At 39.0% G+C, this 18,256-nt stretch overlaps 1 protein-coding gene across 3 annotated transcripts; it reads right to left on the minus strand.

The window, feature by feature from the left end:
* Positions 1-1,404: 1,404 nt before the first annotated feature.
* Positions 1,405-17,999, minus strand: ssrp1a (structure specific recognition protein 1a). Of its 3 annotated transcripts, none has more exons than XM_030145788.1 (19): positions 17,929-17,999; positions 17,019-17,098; positions 16,497-16,682; positions 12,180-12,285; positions 10,900-11,093; positions 10,719-10,819; positions 10,479-10,608; positions 10,242-10,345; positions 9,414-9,542; positions 9,030-9,251; positions 8,597-8,669; positions 8,465-8,470; positions 5,771-5,903; positions 5,642-5,687; positions 5,407-5,539; positions 5,128-5,295; positions 3,061-3,158; positions 2,793-2,961; positions 1,405-1,859 (listed from the first exon to the last, which is right to left on the minus strand). In XM_030145788.1, the coding sequence occupies exons 2-19, from the start codon at positions 17,070-17,072 to the stop codon at positions 1,791-1,793; spliced, it is 2,121 nt and encodes a 706-aa protein (XP_030001648.1). In that variant the 5' UTR covers positions 17,073-17,098; positions 17,929-17,999; the 3' UTR covers positions 1,405-1,790. The 3 variants fall into 3 exon arrangements, with proteins under 3 accessions (XP_030001648.1, XP_030001647.1, XP_030001649.1); XM_030145787.1 differs by having other exon boundaries at positions 1,405-1,862; XM_030145789.1 differs by lacking the exon at positions 8,465-8,470 and having other exon boundaries at positions 1,405-1,862.
* Positions 18,000-18,256: the final 257 nt, after the last annotated feature.

Genomic DNA, 18,256 nt, shown 5'->3' on the forward strand with positions numbered 1-18,256 from the left:
CTCAGTTGGAAACCACTGTCTCTACGAGCTCCAACAGAGGCTCCATCTAACTTCCCCTGATAACTCCCACTCTGCGACCGCCCTGCCTGGTTAAATGGGCCTGATGCATAACATCACAGTACACAAGCCCAAAGGGAATTCACACAGGAAGCCTTCACTGAGCTCTCCTCCTGCAGGTAACGTGGAGGATCTCTGCTAAAGTCAGTCAATTCTGAGTTTCTAAATGACCTTAAATGACTGGGAATATGTGTTGTATGTTTTTAACTATGTGACATACAAGTATTTTGCTTTAATTTTGGACAAATTAAATATGATTCCCAATAAACTTAAAATGACAATTGCTGTTTCTTACATGCTTTTCCTTCCTTTCACTCAATATTACCAGTGCATGAATTATACAAATAGATTTCACCCTTTCGCTCAGTTTAGTGATATATATTTTTTAAATCTATCATTTGTTGTAAAATGTAAGCTGTGCTCTTGGTCACAGGCTGGTTGCGTTATCAGTAATTAACAAGATCTGTGCACCAGACTCATATGTAGCAAAACCTTTGAAAGTATGTGGTTATAAAGTTTTTTTTTTTTGAAAGATGAAATAGAAATTGTGATGCTTCCAGTGAGAAACATGGAGAAACTCAGACTTTTTTTTTTGTCTTTTTGCATGAGTATGGTGTAGAAAAGTGATTGAAATGTTTCGCTGGAGACATGTTGACACTCAAAAACTGAAACTGCAGCCTGCGACCAAAAGCATCTGATCTAAAATATTTAATAACTTTTGAAACACTAATCCAATGCATATTTTTAAATAATTAAGGTAAAATGCAATTTCTCACCTTCTCAGCAGCATCATATGACATTCAGAGGCTTTGTAGTGAATGTGAAAACACCTTCAATAATGATTCACCAATAAAACATGTAGTTTGACAAATTACATTGGTTGTGGACACCTGTTTTTAAGAAGATATATTTTGCTAAAAACATTTTCTGTTTGATCTATAAATGCAGACGAAATGTGCATTTTCATTGAAAAATGTATAGGATAATATAAATTTCACTGTCATTTAGTAAAGGTATAGAAAAAAATAATCATGTTCTGTGTGTGTGAAATATTGTCACAATTGATAATATTGCATCTCCTATCAGCAGTCAGAATGTTTTGGTTGATGGTAGTTCTTCAGCTACGAAAAATAAAATGTCTTGCAAAATCTTTGCCTTTGGAGGCCCAAAAACTGACCAGTTAATTGCTGAATCTAAGTAGATGTCTGTGCCTAATCTGATTGTCGTTCTGTATTAAGTCGAGTGGGACAGAAAGTAGAACTGTAAAAAAAAACCAACAAATTTTACAATATTCAACAAACTATCAGCATTGCAATTGTTTAATGAAATAAAAATATTCAACGTGTTTTTTTAAAAACAGATTTATTTCAGCCTGACAACATGACAAAACACAAAATTCATTAAACTGTTATTTTTTTCAGTTTTCTACAGAGAAAGAACAGAATCACTTTGCATTTGTTCCTCTCCCTCTAACAAATTCCATGAGCTTCAGCTACAAAACTACAACCACCTTTTTCAGGACGAAAGGAGAAATCAATAAAACAATGGGACTTCACCAGTACATCATTATATCAAATATTACATGAGCTTCAGATGTGAGTTGAAACCAAATCATGTTGAAGAAAAAAAAAAAATACAACTCCAGTCTGCTGATGTGTTCGTCAGTCCGTTGATGTGATATCAACACAGAGTATAAACGCTTGGTCCTTGGCTTATGTTCATGGTGAGCGTGTTTAGTCAGATTCTTCCTCCGAGCTGGCGGGTGTGGACACAGCCTCCTCTTCCTCCTCATCTTCTGATTCCTTCTGAAAACCAAGGGAATAAATTCTAAACAAAGAGTCTGATGCACTGATTTGATAGACGTTAGATATCAGTCTGATACTGACCCACACAAACTGCATCAGGTATTAGTGAGACACTAACTCTTATCTACAGGTCGCTCATTTAATGAGTCTGTACTAATGTGTGTAAGTTGTTTTACATGTGAAATAATGTCAGTATTTTCAACACAGTGACACATTTCTTACTGATTAAACATTACTATCACATTGGTATTTGGTGTCAAACCTCACAAAGTTTGGGAACCTAGAAAGTGGGATTGATGCATCCCTGGCTGTGAGTGTTTAAAGTCAGTTACACAGTGTACATGTAATCACAGCTTTTACTGGAAAAGGTAAAAGAAGAAAGTGGTGCATCTGCATCTTCAACTGACATCTGCCAACGTTTCAACGGAAAGATCCCAGTATCACAAAACACATACTGTACATTAAGGTACACTAACTAGCTTAGCAACATGAATGCTGCAACGTACCCACAATGCAACACTCTCTTACACTGGTACTCAGCTCAACAAACATTAATTAGGAACATTTGGACAGAGCTTTACATATTTTTATGAGATTCCTGTTAGAAGCAGTTCATTTATCAAATCCAAGCAGATTCCCGGAGAGTGACATATTTACATTCAATAGTTCAAATAAAGCTCCAAAGGTAAATGAAAAGGGAAAAACTACGCACAGTTCCTTTAAGAGGTAATGCTGTCATTGATTATCACACTTAATAGGTGTTAAACTGTAATAAAATTTAAATCGATGTGAAAATGTATTTTGTAATGCATGCTTACGACAAGTGGTAAACTGCTGACCTACATTATTAGATGCCTGGATGCTATGGTGAAACGTAAATGTTCATCTTAATGGATCTGATAATGTTGATGCCCATCATTACAGACTTACCTTCTTCCTCTTAGAACTGCTCTTGTGGTCGGAGTCTGATGAACTCTCCTCGCTGGTCTCGATGAACTCTCGGCTCTTGAAGCTGTCGTTGCCTCCTCGCTCCCTGTCCTTGTCTCCACCGGTGGACTTCCTCTTCTTCTCCTCCCTCTTACCTCCTTTCTTGCTTTCCCTATAACAGAGAAAGGCAGCATCATATTAAAACCCTGTCAGGCCCTATACGTCAAGGAAATAAAAACCAAAGGGATGGTTTATGTGTCAACAGCCGTACTTCTTAGAACTAGAGGTCGATCCACCACCGCTCTCTTTGTACTCCTTCTTGAGTTTGTCATACTGCCTCTTGGCCTCTCCAGCTTTTGTTTCCCACTCCTGAAGGATCAACAAAGAAGCAGTTAAGTCAGATATGACTGGAGTATCGACACAGTGCTAATCTGTTTATACCAATATGAACATTATACAACAGTTTCTGACTAATTTATACTATTTTAGTGTAAATTTTCAGAACACATTTGGTGGTTTTGGCAACATCTCACACATTTATGAAAATCATCTGGAGAAATAAGGCCCCTACATCTTGTGATTGTGAGTCTTATCATCTGTTGGATATATGTGTAACACTAACCCTAAGCTCACACTGCAGTTAAGTGGCCCAAATCTGACTTTTTGTCCATATGTGACCCATATACAGGGTGGGGAAGCAAAATTTACAATATTTTGAGGCAGGGATTGAAAGACAGTGTATGACCAATTAGTTTATTGAAAGTCATGAGAATTTATTTGCCACAAGAAAATTTACATAATAGAAAATGTTTTTATTCTATGTGTCCTCCTCCTTTCTCAATAACTGCCTTCACACGCTTCCTGAAACTTGTACAAGTGTTCCTCAAATATTTGGGTGACAACTTCTCCCATTCTTCTTTAATAGTATCTTTAAGAAAGTCGACATTGCTGTGTGATGTTCTATTCGTAGCATGTTCTAAAACACCCCAAATAGCATAATCCAGAGGGTTAGATCTGGGCTAGAAGGCGGCCATAAACATGATTCCCAAAAATTGCTAAAGTTGGATTTGTTGCTGTTGTCAACAAGTGTTTTGGTGTTCTTGTGTAAGATTTTAACTTCAAATCATATTTTACTGCATTTCTAACGGTCTTTTTGTCTACCTCAAGTTCAATTGCCATTTTTCTCATGGATTTGGTTGGATCTTTCAGGATTTTGGATTTGAGAGCTTTAATAAAAGCTCTGGTACGTTTTTTGTTGCTTCCTCCACTTCCAGACTTTCTCGTAATAGTTTTGCTCATAGTCATTCTCTTCTTTACATTATAAACAGTCTTTATGGACACTCCAACTATTTTTGAAATCTCCTTTGGTGTGACGAGTGCATTCAGCAAATCACACTCTTTGACGTTTGCTTTCCTGATTACTCATATGGGCAAAAGTTTCTGAAAAGGTATGGATAATAGTGTTAGGTATGATTATGACATCAATATATGTTTGGTTTCAAAACAATTGACGTAGTGCCTGCTGAGAAAAAACAACTAAATGTTCATTGTAAATTTTGCTTCCCCACCCTGTATAATTTTGTATGACAGTCTGAATAGCCCAAATCCATTTTTTTTCCAAATTAGACCCAAGCCACTTTCATGTGTGGTCTTAAATTGAATGCATATCTGATGTTCTGCAAGGTGACTTCACTCCAAACGGTCATGTTGCATTTAATTCGACTTTTACTTCATTGAACTGTGACAGACATCACAATTCTGTGCTGGAGGTGGCGGGATCTGGCAAGATTCATATTTACGTCTGTAAACACAGTGTGCTGTGTGTTAAGTCACATCTTGGTCAAGGTAGACGGCCATCCTCCAGGAGTCAGGGTCTGTTCGAGATTTCTGCCTGTTAAAAGGAAGTTTTTCCTCGCCACTGTCACTAGTCACAAGTGTTTGCTCCTGGAGGATTCTGTTGGGTTTCTGTTAATTGGCTTGAGAGTCTGGTTTCGACCAGCTCTATACGTGAAGTGTCATGAGATAACTTTTGTTATGATTTAAGGCTATATAAATAAAATTTGATTTTTATTAAAATTTGATTAAAATTGATCTTCATTTTTTTCACTTTAGGACTGTAGAGTGTTCACACATGAGTCTGAATGCAGTCGTGTTTGCATTATAATGTGACAACCATACAAAAAAATCAGATTCTAGCAACAAATTGGAACTATGAATTAAAACCTGCAGCGTGTAAGAGCTCAGTTTTTCCCTTACACAACTGGAGTTTTGGGATAATTTTGGCAATATGGTGGTTTATTTATTTATTTAGGTGTTCAGGTTGTAGAGTTTCTGTTACCTCCTTCTCGTCTTTTCCCAGCTGCCTCCACATCTCCCCAGCCTTCTTGGAGATCTCTGTGATGGAGATGCCTGGGTTGTCTGCCTTAATTCGCTCACGGCTTGAATTGAGCCAAAGCATGTAGGCGCTCATTGGTCTCTTGGGGCCACCAGTGTCCTTCTGTTTCTTCTACTCAAACAAAACATTAAAATAGTTATTATTAGTTTAATATGTTTTCAAAGGAAACTGAGTTTTTTTTATTATCGCTGCATTCTGCCATTTTGAGTCTCAAACTCTCACCTCTTTGCGTGGCTTCTTTTCTTTTTTCTCTTTCACTACTTTGGCTTTCTTGGCTTTCTTTTTCTTTGCGCTCTCGTCTTCACTTTCACTGCCTTCATCGCTGCTGTCTGAAGCTGAAGCATTGCTGTCATACCTGATTGTTGAGGGAACACAGAAAAACAGGAGGGGAAATAAAACCTTCAGCAAAGAACACCAGACTAAATACAGAAAACTGAAGCTCACTAAAGCTACTTACTCTTCAGCGATATCGTCATCTTCTTCTCCAGGGTTGAATGATTCATCTAACACACAATAAAAACATGTCAGCCCCTCTGATTTTCACTGCACCATATAAAATCTCTACAACACCGAGACCCTCACTCACCGCTTCCTCCATCAGAATCGTCGCTGTCGTTGCCCTCCTCCCTGATCTTGCCCTCAGCCTTCATCCTCTCCAGGTAAGCGTCATGTTGGTCATCGTCCGAGTCGCTGTATTCGTCGATCTTACCCTTCATGCCCTGGAAGTAAACTGCATGGTCAAAAACGCACAACAGCACTGAACTCAATACTAAACAGGTCTTCCACGAGGCCCAGCAAAGCCCAACAGGAGAGATGAAGCTGCTGAAAAGTTCAAGATACGTCTGCAGATTCTACGTCTGATCAACCAGTAACATGACAAGCAGGCAAACGCCAGCATTTAACTGGAGACATGCTGGGCATTTCAGCTTCAAACTGGTGATTGGTGGAACTGATCAGTTATTAAATCAGTAGTCAATTTCTTTCTTTCTAATGATTACTACAGTGATACCCCATGTGGAAGATCCTTCTCACATATGCACAATATGACGGTATACTATGCACCATGTTAGAAATAGGTCTATGATACCAAACGGTGTCATTTGTATTGATGCTGGAGTTAGAATTGTCCATTTTATTTTAATCGAAATTTGGGTTCTCATTTGGAACCTCACAGCTGCTATTTTTATAGTTAAGTTGTGTCTTTTGTTTATTACTCACATTCTGACTTAAGAGAGGCTATTGTTTTAGTCTGTATTAAACTATTATTACAAATACTTACATGTGAAGTATTGTGGGGTTGATTTGAACTATTACAGCCTGAATTTACTGCAGGGTGCTTGTTCTTTATCCAAATAAAAGCTTCAGACTTTTTCAAAACTGCTACCCCTCCGCCCCAAGACCTTGACTTTATGTACTTTTATACTTTGCGTGCCTACTTTTTTGGTTGAGATTGTACCTGTTGTGTGTAGTGTAGTCATTTTTTCACAGTCATTTTCAAAACATATGAAAATCACAAAAGTGCATGGATATCACACAGACAAGTTTCGCTAGAATCATTCCAGCACTAACCGGTTGGCAAAATCATATCAATAATTTTCCAAACTTCACTGACTTTCACACAAAATTCCAGACTTTTCAAGGTCTGGAAAACAGTGTTTCAAAATTCCATACTTTTTAAGACTTTCAAGACCTGTGCAAGCACCCTCTACTGGACATCTACCCTATGGTGAATATATTATACAGTTCCTTGCCATACTGCCCATCTGGATACTTGACTATCTTGAGCTTTGTGTGAACTTTAATGCTCAAATATCCCTATAGTGTCCATTTCAGCACATATCAGAATGGTGCAAGTCACTGTTCATAGAATTCAGTGTGAGCAAGTAGGCGTGTTGATGGTATGTCAAGGAGTGAAGCTGCTCTGCAACCTGTTCTACTTACTTCTAAATTGCTTTCCTCTCTCTTGTAAATACTGCGGATACGTCCATAACCACACATAGTTAATGATAAAAGCTGTAGTTATCATTACGGTCACCACTGGTCACCTAAACCAGACAGTGTTTGTAGTCGGTGAGAATGTGTCTGACATGGACAATTTCCTGTTACATGTTATGTGTATGAAAACTTTACATGTGCAAACAAAGATGAAGTCTCAAATAGAAATGTCTCTGTTTCAGGGGTCACTGCTAGGAACCAGTGGAAAGATCATTCAGTCAAATGATAACATAGTACAGTGATCAGTGCCTTTTCTCCACTAAAATGTATGAAATTTCAAGACTCAGTGGATCATCCTGTGATCAGTTTCTGTTTTATCCAAAGTAGCAGATTTTCCTTGTCTTGTTTTAAAGTAAAGCTGCGACAAATTATCAACTCCTTGTCAACTGTTGAATTAATCACCGATTATTTCTGAGAATTACTAAATTTTGTTGAGCAAGGTTTTAAGAATGTCAGTAAACTTAATATTCTTGGCTTCCGGCCCAAACAGGACATCTGAGGACATCAGGAAATGATGATTCCTGAGGTCCAGGCCATTGTCAAAAAATCCATTCTCAACTAACTTATCTGGTTAAATAAAGGTTAAATACAATAAATAAATAATTTATATTTTTCACAATTTGATGAAACAAACTATTAACTGACAGTCAAAATAATTGTTAGTTACAGCCCTATTTAGAGGAGGTTGTTGATGGTGGCGACATAAGTTATACTGGATTGTTTTTTCTTGTTCCACATGGTCTTTCCAGTCTCCATTAATCTACATCAGCATCTGTCAGACAGAGACGAGCAGCCTAGGAGGCTCCGACAAAACCCCCGACAGGAAATGGCCCATTCATTTGCACTGACCTACACTGCTGACCCTGTCCCCATGGCAACAGATGGTCATGTCACCACCAACACAGATGCAGTGCTATGAGACGCACCATGTAAGCATGGAGCAATATGGGTAACGCTATCAGCACTGCCTGTGTTTAGCAGCGGTCACGATGACAGCTGTGAGTGTAAAGGCACACCAAAAGCCCCCAGGCCACACATTAGTCAGCACGATGCAGAAACACACACGCTCCTGGAGTTACACATTCTCCCTTACCCCCAGGTCACATGATTAGTCATTAATTAATCAAGATCAATCAGCTTCAACACCAGTCTTATTGGTGACATCTAACCAGAACCAAGATGACTTAACTCCTCCTTAAATCAAACACTCAGCAGCACACCATGCAAGCAGAAAACACACCAATAACAAATCTAGTCCACACGAGATGCCTGTGACCATACCCACCTTTTTCTACAGGGATACAAGGACAGACACACAGGAGAAGGGCAACAAACATCAATATGTGGTATGGAAAAAGTTCACACACTGGTGGAATGTGTTACACAGCGGCAGGTGATGAAATAACAAATATGTTACCTCTTTGAAACCTCTGTTCTTTATGTTGAGCTTCTTGGCGTTAACAAAGTCGAACAGTTTGCCGTACTCTTCTCTAAAATGAGAGAATAAAGGGTTAGTATGAGGTTAATACTGTCAAAGACTGTATTAATAAATTCACTGGCACTTCAAAATAAAAATATAAGTACTTGTCCACTAAAATGAACAAACTGAAATAAATAAAAAAATTAAGTATAACAATAAAGTGGTTAAGATTTCTTTTAATACTTCAGGGTTCATTCTCATTCTCATGCTGCTTGTGTGTGTAAATGTATGCAGAACTATAGTACAGAACAAAATGTGCCAGGTAACATCACATCCTGTGATTGAGGAAAAACTACGCAACTGTAAGTAATCAGCTGTCATGACAGATTTACTATTTTCATGTAACAAAAGCATGACAAATATTCCTCACCGCTCGATGCTGCTGAAGGTATACTGGTTTCCCTGCTTGGTCTCGATCTCAAAGTCGAAGGAACGAGTTGTGGTGGTGCCTCGGGCAAAGTTCACACAGGAGATTTCCTCAAAACGTAGGTGCACAGGGGGCTTGTGCACATAAATAAATCCTCTCTCCAAAGGATACAGGAGGCCAGAGGATGCTTTGTAGGAGCAGGTGATGCACTGAGCACCAGAGTGGCTGTCAAAGGATGGGACACGTTTACCATGATATTTAATATTCATGATAATACCGAAACATGTTTGAAGTAGATTTCATATAGACTGATAATTAACCAATAAGGAAAATAAGGTGAATTCTAAGCACAAATAACTGTTTAACATGTTTGTTGAAGGTACCTACCCCTGGAAGTTTCCGGGCACTGTGATTTTACGGTTGACCAGAGCCTTCATCACCCTGCTGACCATCTCGTAAAGAGACCCTGACATGTTCTTACTGAGTTTGCCCTCAAATCGTCGCTCCACATCTTCCCTGTTTTGCACAAGAAAGAGGGGAAAACCTTAAAACTATAAACTTTTTTGTAATAACTAAGGAGGCAAAGAAGAGGAAACAAGGCTGCGGCCCCTGTCCAGACCTCTGCTACCCCCTAGTGGACAAATACTACAGAAAAACAACAGATATTAACTAGGTTTGTACAGGCTTCAGCAAGTCAACTCTAAAACTTTAAGACAATTATGAATGCAATTAATACCCATTAAAAAAGTACAAGGGAAGAACATTAATCCATCCAAATGGTTTATGAGCACTCTACAGTCTATCACTGTTAAGGGGAATGCAAAAAATCTTTAGGCTCATCACATGTCCTTCACTTTGAATACGAGCGTTTACCATCAGGTCCTTAAATGGAAAAAAACAACTCATTTGTGCCACTTTCTCCCCATAGAGACAGTAGTATTATTGCTGCACTCTAGTAGGGTTTTTATGATCTTAATGTGTATAAGCAGGCATTTTTGGTATGTTTTTTTTGTCTTTCCATGTGACAAATTTTAATATTTAACAGTAGGCTTCAAATATGCTATTCATTCAAATTAAGACAGGCCTCAACTGAACAGTAATTCAACCCATTTTTAATGGCATTTTAAGATCTACAATACAGATTATGTGATTTTAGACCCTTAAACACATGGAAAAACTTGGCTGAATTAAAAGGTCACGTAGTGTTGGACTCACTCGCTCATGTTGAGGGTAAGGTTGATGTCCTCCTCCTTGGAGAAAAGCAGGATGAGGAAGTGATAACGTGTCTGACCCTGTTTAATAGGAGGATCCAGACTAATCTATGAAGACAATGTTGATAAGACAGAGGGACAAAGACAAAAATAAGGTCAGAAAATAGAGAACAAAAAACAGTATAATCTTCACACTGTCAGTAAGAGCAAAACTATATCTGTCTGTGCCATAAACACTCACCACAAAGAACATCTGCCTCTGGTCTTTGTGTGGCAGCAGGAACAGACGGAGGACAGTGGTGTAAGGAATTTTGTAGTCGAACGTCTTACCGTGGAGGTGAAGGAAGGTCGGGTAAATGCGGATATCATATCTGACAAAGAAAAATACAATTCAGTCAGCTGTAAACTGATAGTATAGGACAGTTTAATGTGACTTAAAAAAAATCTTAACTATTTTCATGCCATTGTGTTGATGTTTTACCTTCCTCTGGGTGTAAGACACTGCAGCTCTTTGAAGATGCAAACGGCGTCTCCTGTGGCCTGGATCACATCAGCCTTAGACAAAACATTCTGGGCAAACGCCTGAAAACAAACAGACCGTCACTACCACTATGAAAAAGAAGACAAATCAAACCCACATCATCAAGCTCTTTCTATTTCACCTCCACAGGGTCTTGTCGTTCATCGGACTGGCTGGGCGGGACATAGAATCGAACCTCCATGAGGGAGACCTCGGTGTCATCGTTCTGGTGAAACTCCAGGGTGACTTCATTCTTCCCTGTGGCGCATTGGGACACGTTGGACAAAGGGATCTCGAACGCTGTGTTGTCATTGATGTCAAAGGATAACAGTGGTCCTGCAACAGAAGGAAAAAGAGAGATCAAAAATTACTGATTTGGTCAATCAGAGATTAAACCTTTGAGTTTTATTATATTAACACCATCTGATTATGCTCCAACATATTTTATCTGACAGCAACCCAATGCCCACCCCTTGGCTATGACTGTCAAAATAAAGAAATTTTAGTTGACGGTCATTAAAAAAATTTAGAAATAAACAATTTTCGGCTTATACTACTGGCAAATGGAAAAAGACAAATCATATATACACACACTACATCTAATAAAGAAGAGTCATTTATTTATATTTAACACAAATATAAATTTTAGTCTCCATTTGCCTTTTAGGTGTTAGAAATAAAAATGGCAGATTATAGATTTTCTATTAGTGAAATATATAAATATTTAATGAAAGTTATGCTATTAAAAATGAAAGGGAATGCAATAAGGTGACTTCATTGAACAAGCGGCAGTCAAGTCTCAAGAAAAAGGGAAAACATTTGGAATTAGTGATGAAATATGACATTTGTCTTTGCTTCAGCCAGCTAAACCAAGGTGAATATCATGATTATTGGCTTGAATAACTGCATGTAATAGTCTACCCCTGGCCCCTGCAACCCCCCCCCCCCCCCAAAACTTCAGTGACACTTCCAATGTGAATAGAAATAATACATGGTGATGGCAGATGTGTTATGGTGGAGGTTATGTTTTTGTTGACTTCAATGTCTTTATACCCAAAGTCTAACTGTTTTATTACAGAAGGTGCAGTCGGTCTCAAATTTGTTATTTTTAACAAGCTTTTAACAAAGTATTAAATGCACTGTTCTTGAGGGAGACCCCAGTGAACTCTCATTAATCCGTATTAAATGAAAGTAATGCCATTTTCTGAAAAGGACATGCCATGTCCCTCACATCAAATTAAGATGCTGTGTGATCAATTCAGACAGCCTTTGTAGTTTGTATTGGTTGTTGTTAGCTCCATGTTAGTTGTTTTTAAGGGCCTGCAGAAAACCTCTACTGTCACTCTATAGTTGATGCTGTGGTTGCCTTCCAAAACAAATGTAGGTCTATCCATTGTGATTGGTGAAATTGTGCTTTTTTACCTGAAAACTTGGCTGTTCCCCAGTTCCATCCCTTCACACACATGTCCTTCTCTGCCAGCTCCACTTTGTAGTTAGTCTTAAAAAACTCAGAGATCTTCTCAAAGTCCTGGTGGATAAGAAGGAGGAGAAAGAGGGAGCATGGAGACATCAGACTTGATACAGATATAAACAGAGAGAATAATAGAGCTGGAAATAAAAAGGAAGGTCATAGGGTATTTAAGGCAACAGCACGGCATGAGTCAAAACGTAGCAAGACACCCCCCACCCAAAAAGAAGGGGGGACAGAGCTGGTTAATTAATCAAGATGCAATTATAACCGCGCCCACTGCTCAGGCCTCCTGGGAACACTGGAGGTGAATGTAATCCATCCACCCCTCTCTGTCCTCCACCGCTGACAATCAGCCTGTTTATTTATCCTACAGACTCGCTTACAACTGCACACATGAGCCCAGTGACAAACACATGGTCAGTCACACACACACAGGCACTATCCTCAGAGTACACACACATGTGGAAGTGATTGTGGTGTGCGAGTGTGTGCGTGGTAGAAGAGAAAGGGGCTCTGTGGGAAAGAGCGTTTATGCACCTGGATATCTGCCTGTCCATAAGGTTATTAAAGCCAATTAGAGCTCAGAGGGTGTGTGTGTGAGCGTAAAGTCCAAGACCACAAGTTCATCAGATCATTGTGTTTGTTAGCTTGGATTTAGGCATTGTTTAGAGAGCAAACCATGTGTGAGCAGATGTGTAAACGCATAAAAATCAGAGTCCAAGCTGAAGTGTCCACTTTGCGCCGATGTGTGAATGCATCTATGTTCATTCAACAGGCCTGCTGTGCCAGGTTGCTCCAGCGCTCATTACAGTTTTGGCAGTATTGTTGTTCAGTCCTCAGTTAATCATACTAAACACAGACCCCACACTAGGCATTGCAGACACAGTCTTAGCAAATGGACAATCTCCTGTCTGACTTTTAACAGTTTTTATTAAACACTGCTCAAACCATCCACCATCAGTTTCATAAGTCCCAATTATGTGACAATGAACAACACAAGTGTTGACAGTGCACCCAAATTTTTGACTTACAGAGTATTTCTGCCAGTCCTATTCTGAAGCATTTATTTTTCTACAGAACCCAAAAAATTTGAAATATCCAAAAACATGTAACTCTGCATCAGTAGTTTGTTTGAAAATGTTAATGAAAAGTGCTATAAAGAGTAGTAATAGCCACAAGATGCTTGGTTCTGGACAAAAACACACACCAAACTTTTACAATTAAAAAAGACCAGGGTTGTTTTTTTTTGGCTTAAAAACTACTTTAATTCTAACTCAACTGTCAAAATACAGGCAGTTTTTCCCCCTCAGTACATTACCAATGCTGCTGTAGTTTGAAAGAATCTCAGGAGAATCTTGCAAAACCAGCTTAAAGTATAAAAAAGTTTGATACTTTCAGTTACAGACACAAAAATATTCAAGAGCTTATTTAACACACAACACACAACAGCCATACAACCATCTCATATAGACAACACAAAATGAAGTGCTTCACATGCTTCTTCCTTTCCTTCTCTTTCGCAGACCATTGCATGTCAGTGTAGACACTGGACTCCACAACAGGGACCCTAGAGTTTTAGTCAAGGACACTTCAATAGGACAAAACATGCATCAAAGTGTCTCCGCTGTTCGCCAGCAGCTAAACCTCCAGCCAGGTCCCGATTACCGACACTGGCTGTAGGATAATAAACAATGACATCAGAGCCTGTGCTCTGGGACGAAGGGATCCATCTCCAAAAAATATGCTGATTAACCCCAGGAGACACTGCTGCAGGTTATACCCACTACTCCAGTCACTTCACTTGCGGGCTGACATTACCCACGCACTCAAACCAGTAGGGGGGAAACGAGAAGAAAAAACAGAGTGATAAAAAACAAACACAACTACAATTTTTTTTCTTGTCCGTCTTCTGAGCCAAATTGTTTCAGCAGATTCATATAAACACTGCCTCACATGAGCTGATGATTACACTGTTTATGCAACGCACATGCTAGCGCTGGTTTCCCTCATTAATCCCATTAGGAGTTTTGGGGAGAAGAGACGATGCATTCACTAAGTTTTATAGAAACACACACACACACCTACACACACACACACACTGAAGGCTGGCCTTTTGCAAGATGGTAGCGTTTTGCTGTGGAAATGTCAGACACATGATGGAAGCTGTTTATCGGCGGTCGCCTTGCTTACGTTACATCTTCTTGTCATAAACAAAGCACTGAATAAGCCTGCAGTATGTGTCTATAATATTCCGTTTTCCTTTGTTTTCCTCTGAATGAGGTAACAATTACTTCCCAGAAACAGAAAGTACAACAGGGGAGAAAGAATCATGCCTGCTGAGGTATCACGACAGGAAAATATGGAGAGCATCAAACAGAAGTTGGAAGGCCTGACAAGCCTGTGGGACCCACAGTGGGGACAGGACAGATGTTATAGAAAACATTAAATATAGTACATACAAATAAACAAATGGAGCCTTCATATATATATATATATATATATATATATATATATATATATATATATATATATATATATATATATATATATATAGGCATTAACTGAAAAGTCGGTTTGTCAATGTGTCAATGTCTCTGGCACAAGTCGACGTTACTTTGGAGGAGTCGACTAGTCGTGTGTTATTCTCTCTCTCCCTTCTATCACCCGACAGCGCACGACCGTCATTCAGCGCATGTCAATAGTCTCATCTTTCTACATGAAACATGGAGCGCAGTGAGTGCAGTGCACATTGAGTGGTAGTGATGCGCGGATAAGCAGACCCGGGTTGGGTTGGTGCGGGTCCAAAAAACGTCACTTTATTTGCGGGGCGGGTCAAAAAATTCAAAAGTGGGTTAAAAAAACACCCGCGCATCACTAGCACAGTGTGTTTGGATTATTCTGTTCATTTATTTCATCAAGACAATGCGCTGTTTTCTCTAACATGCTGTGTGTCATGGCTGCCGCGGTCTTAACCTTTTCCCACTTTATGTTGTTCACTTAAATTTAAAAGAAAATTCAAGGTGTTAGCTTATGTTTTGTTTTGGTTAAATGTCTGAGAAGGACTGTTGAGGCTTGTGTCTTTCCAGCATTTTATTGTTCTCTTTACTGTACATTGTTAATGTTCCAGTGAACGTTAGTACAAGTTGCTCATTGAACAGCTGTGTGTCTGTGTTGTTCCTCCGCTGTCAATGTGATGACATCATCACACGACAAGTCAACTCGACTTCGACTTTATTGACAAATAAGTAGAGCTGAAAAAAATCTGGAGTCACTAATGCCCGTGTGTGTGTGTATGTATGTATGTATATATATATACATACATACATACACACATTTTTTTTTTTTACTTTTTACACACACTTTCATGATTGGAAAACGTGGTTTACTATTATGCTCAATGTTTTTTTTCATCAGTCGGATGGGGCTTTCATTTCCACACCACAATTACATGCAGGAAATTTGCATAAAGGCAACACAAACAAACATGGAGGAAAGTGAATGTGACAGAGGACTGGAATTCTGAAGGGGAAGAATCATGTCAAGAAGTTGTGAATCTACAGATGAAAACCAAAAAATACAGTCAAGTGCTCCAAACCATCCCTAGACTGAGATGTTGACACATTTTGTTAGATACCTAATTGAGAATTTACACAAAGGTTCTATGTACCTTTATGGGTCGAGTACATCATTAATATGAATGAAGGCCTTTCCATGTGATCACTTCATATAAACCAGTGTTTCTTAACCAGTGAGCCGTGGCACATTAGTGTGCCGTGAGAAATCATCAGGTGTGCCTTGGAAAATTATCCAATTTCACCTGATTGGTACTGTAAGTGAGCAGTGTGATATAGATACATACTACTACCACTCCCCCCCCCCACACCCCAAAAAAAAGAGAGACTCAGAGCTGTTGAGGAAGATTTGTGTGCATCTTCAATTCCTGCAAGAATATCAGCTTTGTGTTCAACTAAGCACGCCCAGGTTTCACACTGAGGAAGGAAATTGAGACTAGATTTGCATTATATTTCAAAATATATACTTTTGTAACATTTTTGTTTGATGTCGTGCCTTTTGATTTTTCTAAAGATATGTGCTGTGGCTCAAAAAGGTTGGGAAACACTGATATAAACTACTCATTTAGTTTACTAAAAATATTCTATTTTATGATATATCATTATCTGGATATGAAAGGACCTCTACTGGAATGATTAGGTCATATCACACAGTCGTATCTAAAGATATGCCATATGCATACAAAGTATACCCACCGTGTCCCTGAAGCCATCATACTTGTAGATATGCCCTGTACTGGTGCCCAGTTTGATGCCGTGACCCAAACACACCCGTCTCCACTGGGCCATGTTGAGTTCACCAGCTGGGATGCTGTCCACCTTTCCTGTCTTACTGCTTTTATACACTACATTCTGTTTGCTGAATCGCAGACGGCCATCGTTCTGCAGGAGACAGATACAAACACATAAAATAGAGTTACTTAAAAAAGGCTCGGGTGTTGTGAAAAAACAATTTTATAAATTAAGCTATTAAATTAATAAGCCAATGCACATAAAGGACTGGCAGATTGCAGCTGTAGTTTTTAGTGAGACAAAGGTTCTCTCTTTTCCTCATCACATCATGATAATTATGTTTTATGCAGCCATAAACACAGAACAATTAACATTAACTTAATACTGACTGATTTTTAACAGAAAAGGCTATCTGTGTAATTCTCTGTGAAAAGCTCAATGCATCTGTGCTGCGTTCAATAGGAGATGGGTTAAAGGGATACTGACCCAGGAGCCTTTCACCTCCTGGTAAATCTCATTGAACTCCAGTGTGTCTCCCATCTCGGCTACAGGCGGTAAACGATGAGCTACACACAGAAAAAGACGGCACATTTAATTCAATGCAGTGTTTATATCAAACATGGCACATCGACGTAGTCTGTATTGCAATAATAGCTTAACACGTCCGTTCAATAACATTGCTCTGGTGTACTACTCATGGGGACATAAGTTTGGTGTCGTTAACATGTCGGTTAGCCATGCTGTGACCCACAGTTCGGTGACAGAAAAAAAACTATGTGGAAAAGAAAAACCTCTAGACACAGCATATATTCCCTAAAACCTGTTGTTTACTCCATTAATGCGTATTTCAGAGTATCGATATTTACTGAACTATTAAGTTTAACGACTGAGTAAGGTTTAGCTAACAGGTAACAGTCTTCTGTGATCTCCGGAGGATTAGTGACAAAAAGCATTTTTTTCACTGAGTTAGCAGTTCATTTTGTGTGTCTCTGTTATTATTTAATGAGTTTTGTTAACGTCCCTCAATATCTGAACACAGAAATATAACTACAATATTCTGCGCCACGAACAATAGCTAGGCTAACTTTAACTGCACGAGATGTGCTTCTTTCATACATCGCCTATACACTTAGCGCTGGGAGGTCGTCGATGTATTCAGTATAGCAGCGCTACACTAACCTAGCACCGCCCAACAGTAACACGCCGGTGCATAAATGGAACACCCAAAAGAGAAAGGCCGGTGTAAAAACAACGAAGTGATGTTTTGTTAAATTTGCAGTGGAAATAGCATCAAATAAAGAACATACCCAAATTGTACGTCTACCACTCCTGCAAACGGAGTGAAATCTATTTCTAAACAAGCGGTTAAATACAATTTTGGAACTTCACTTCTTACTGTCAATGTGATGCGGTGCTTCGCCTGTTTCCCGCGTGTAGCATCGGGAGCTAGCGTTACGTCACCGGAAACAAAGGATAGGTGCTGCATTTACTTCCGATGTGGAAAAGTAGTCTCGTTTTTATTATTATATCTTACACTAAAATGCAAAGTCACTATATAGTGTTGCACGTGTGCTATTTTCAGTGATGTGAATAATTATTTATATATTCTTTGAAAAATTATGTTACAAAGTCAGCGTGAGACTGAGTTGCAGTGTCACATATGACCACTAGGTGACGCACAACACATCTGATCAAACCGATCAAAGCCCAGTCCAGTAATGTGT

This window comes from Sphaeramia orbicularis, chromosome 10 (assembly GCF_902148855.1).
Source record: "Sphaeramia orbicularis chromosome 10, fSphaOr1.1, whole genome shotgun sequence".
Classification (NCBI taxonomy): domain Eukaryota; kingdom Metazoa; phylum Chordata; class Actinopteri; order Kurtiformes; family Apogonidae; genus Sphaeramia; species Sphaeramia orbicularis.

Excerpts from the sequence above, each read along its gene's own strand:
- ssrp1a (XM_030145787.1), bottom strand. The coding sequence starts at position 17,072 with ATGGGAGACACACTGGAGTTCAATGAGATTTACCAGGAGGTGAAAGGC. Across the intron at positions 5,540-5,641 it reads GATGACGATATCGCTGAAGA|GTATGACAGCAATGCTTCAG; the intron begins GTAAGTAGCTTT and ends CTCAACAATCAG. Across the intron at positions 3,159-5,127 it reads TGGGAAAAGACGAGAAGGAG|GAGTGGGAAACAAAAGCTGG; the intron begins GTAACAGAAACT and ends TTGATCCTTCAG.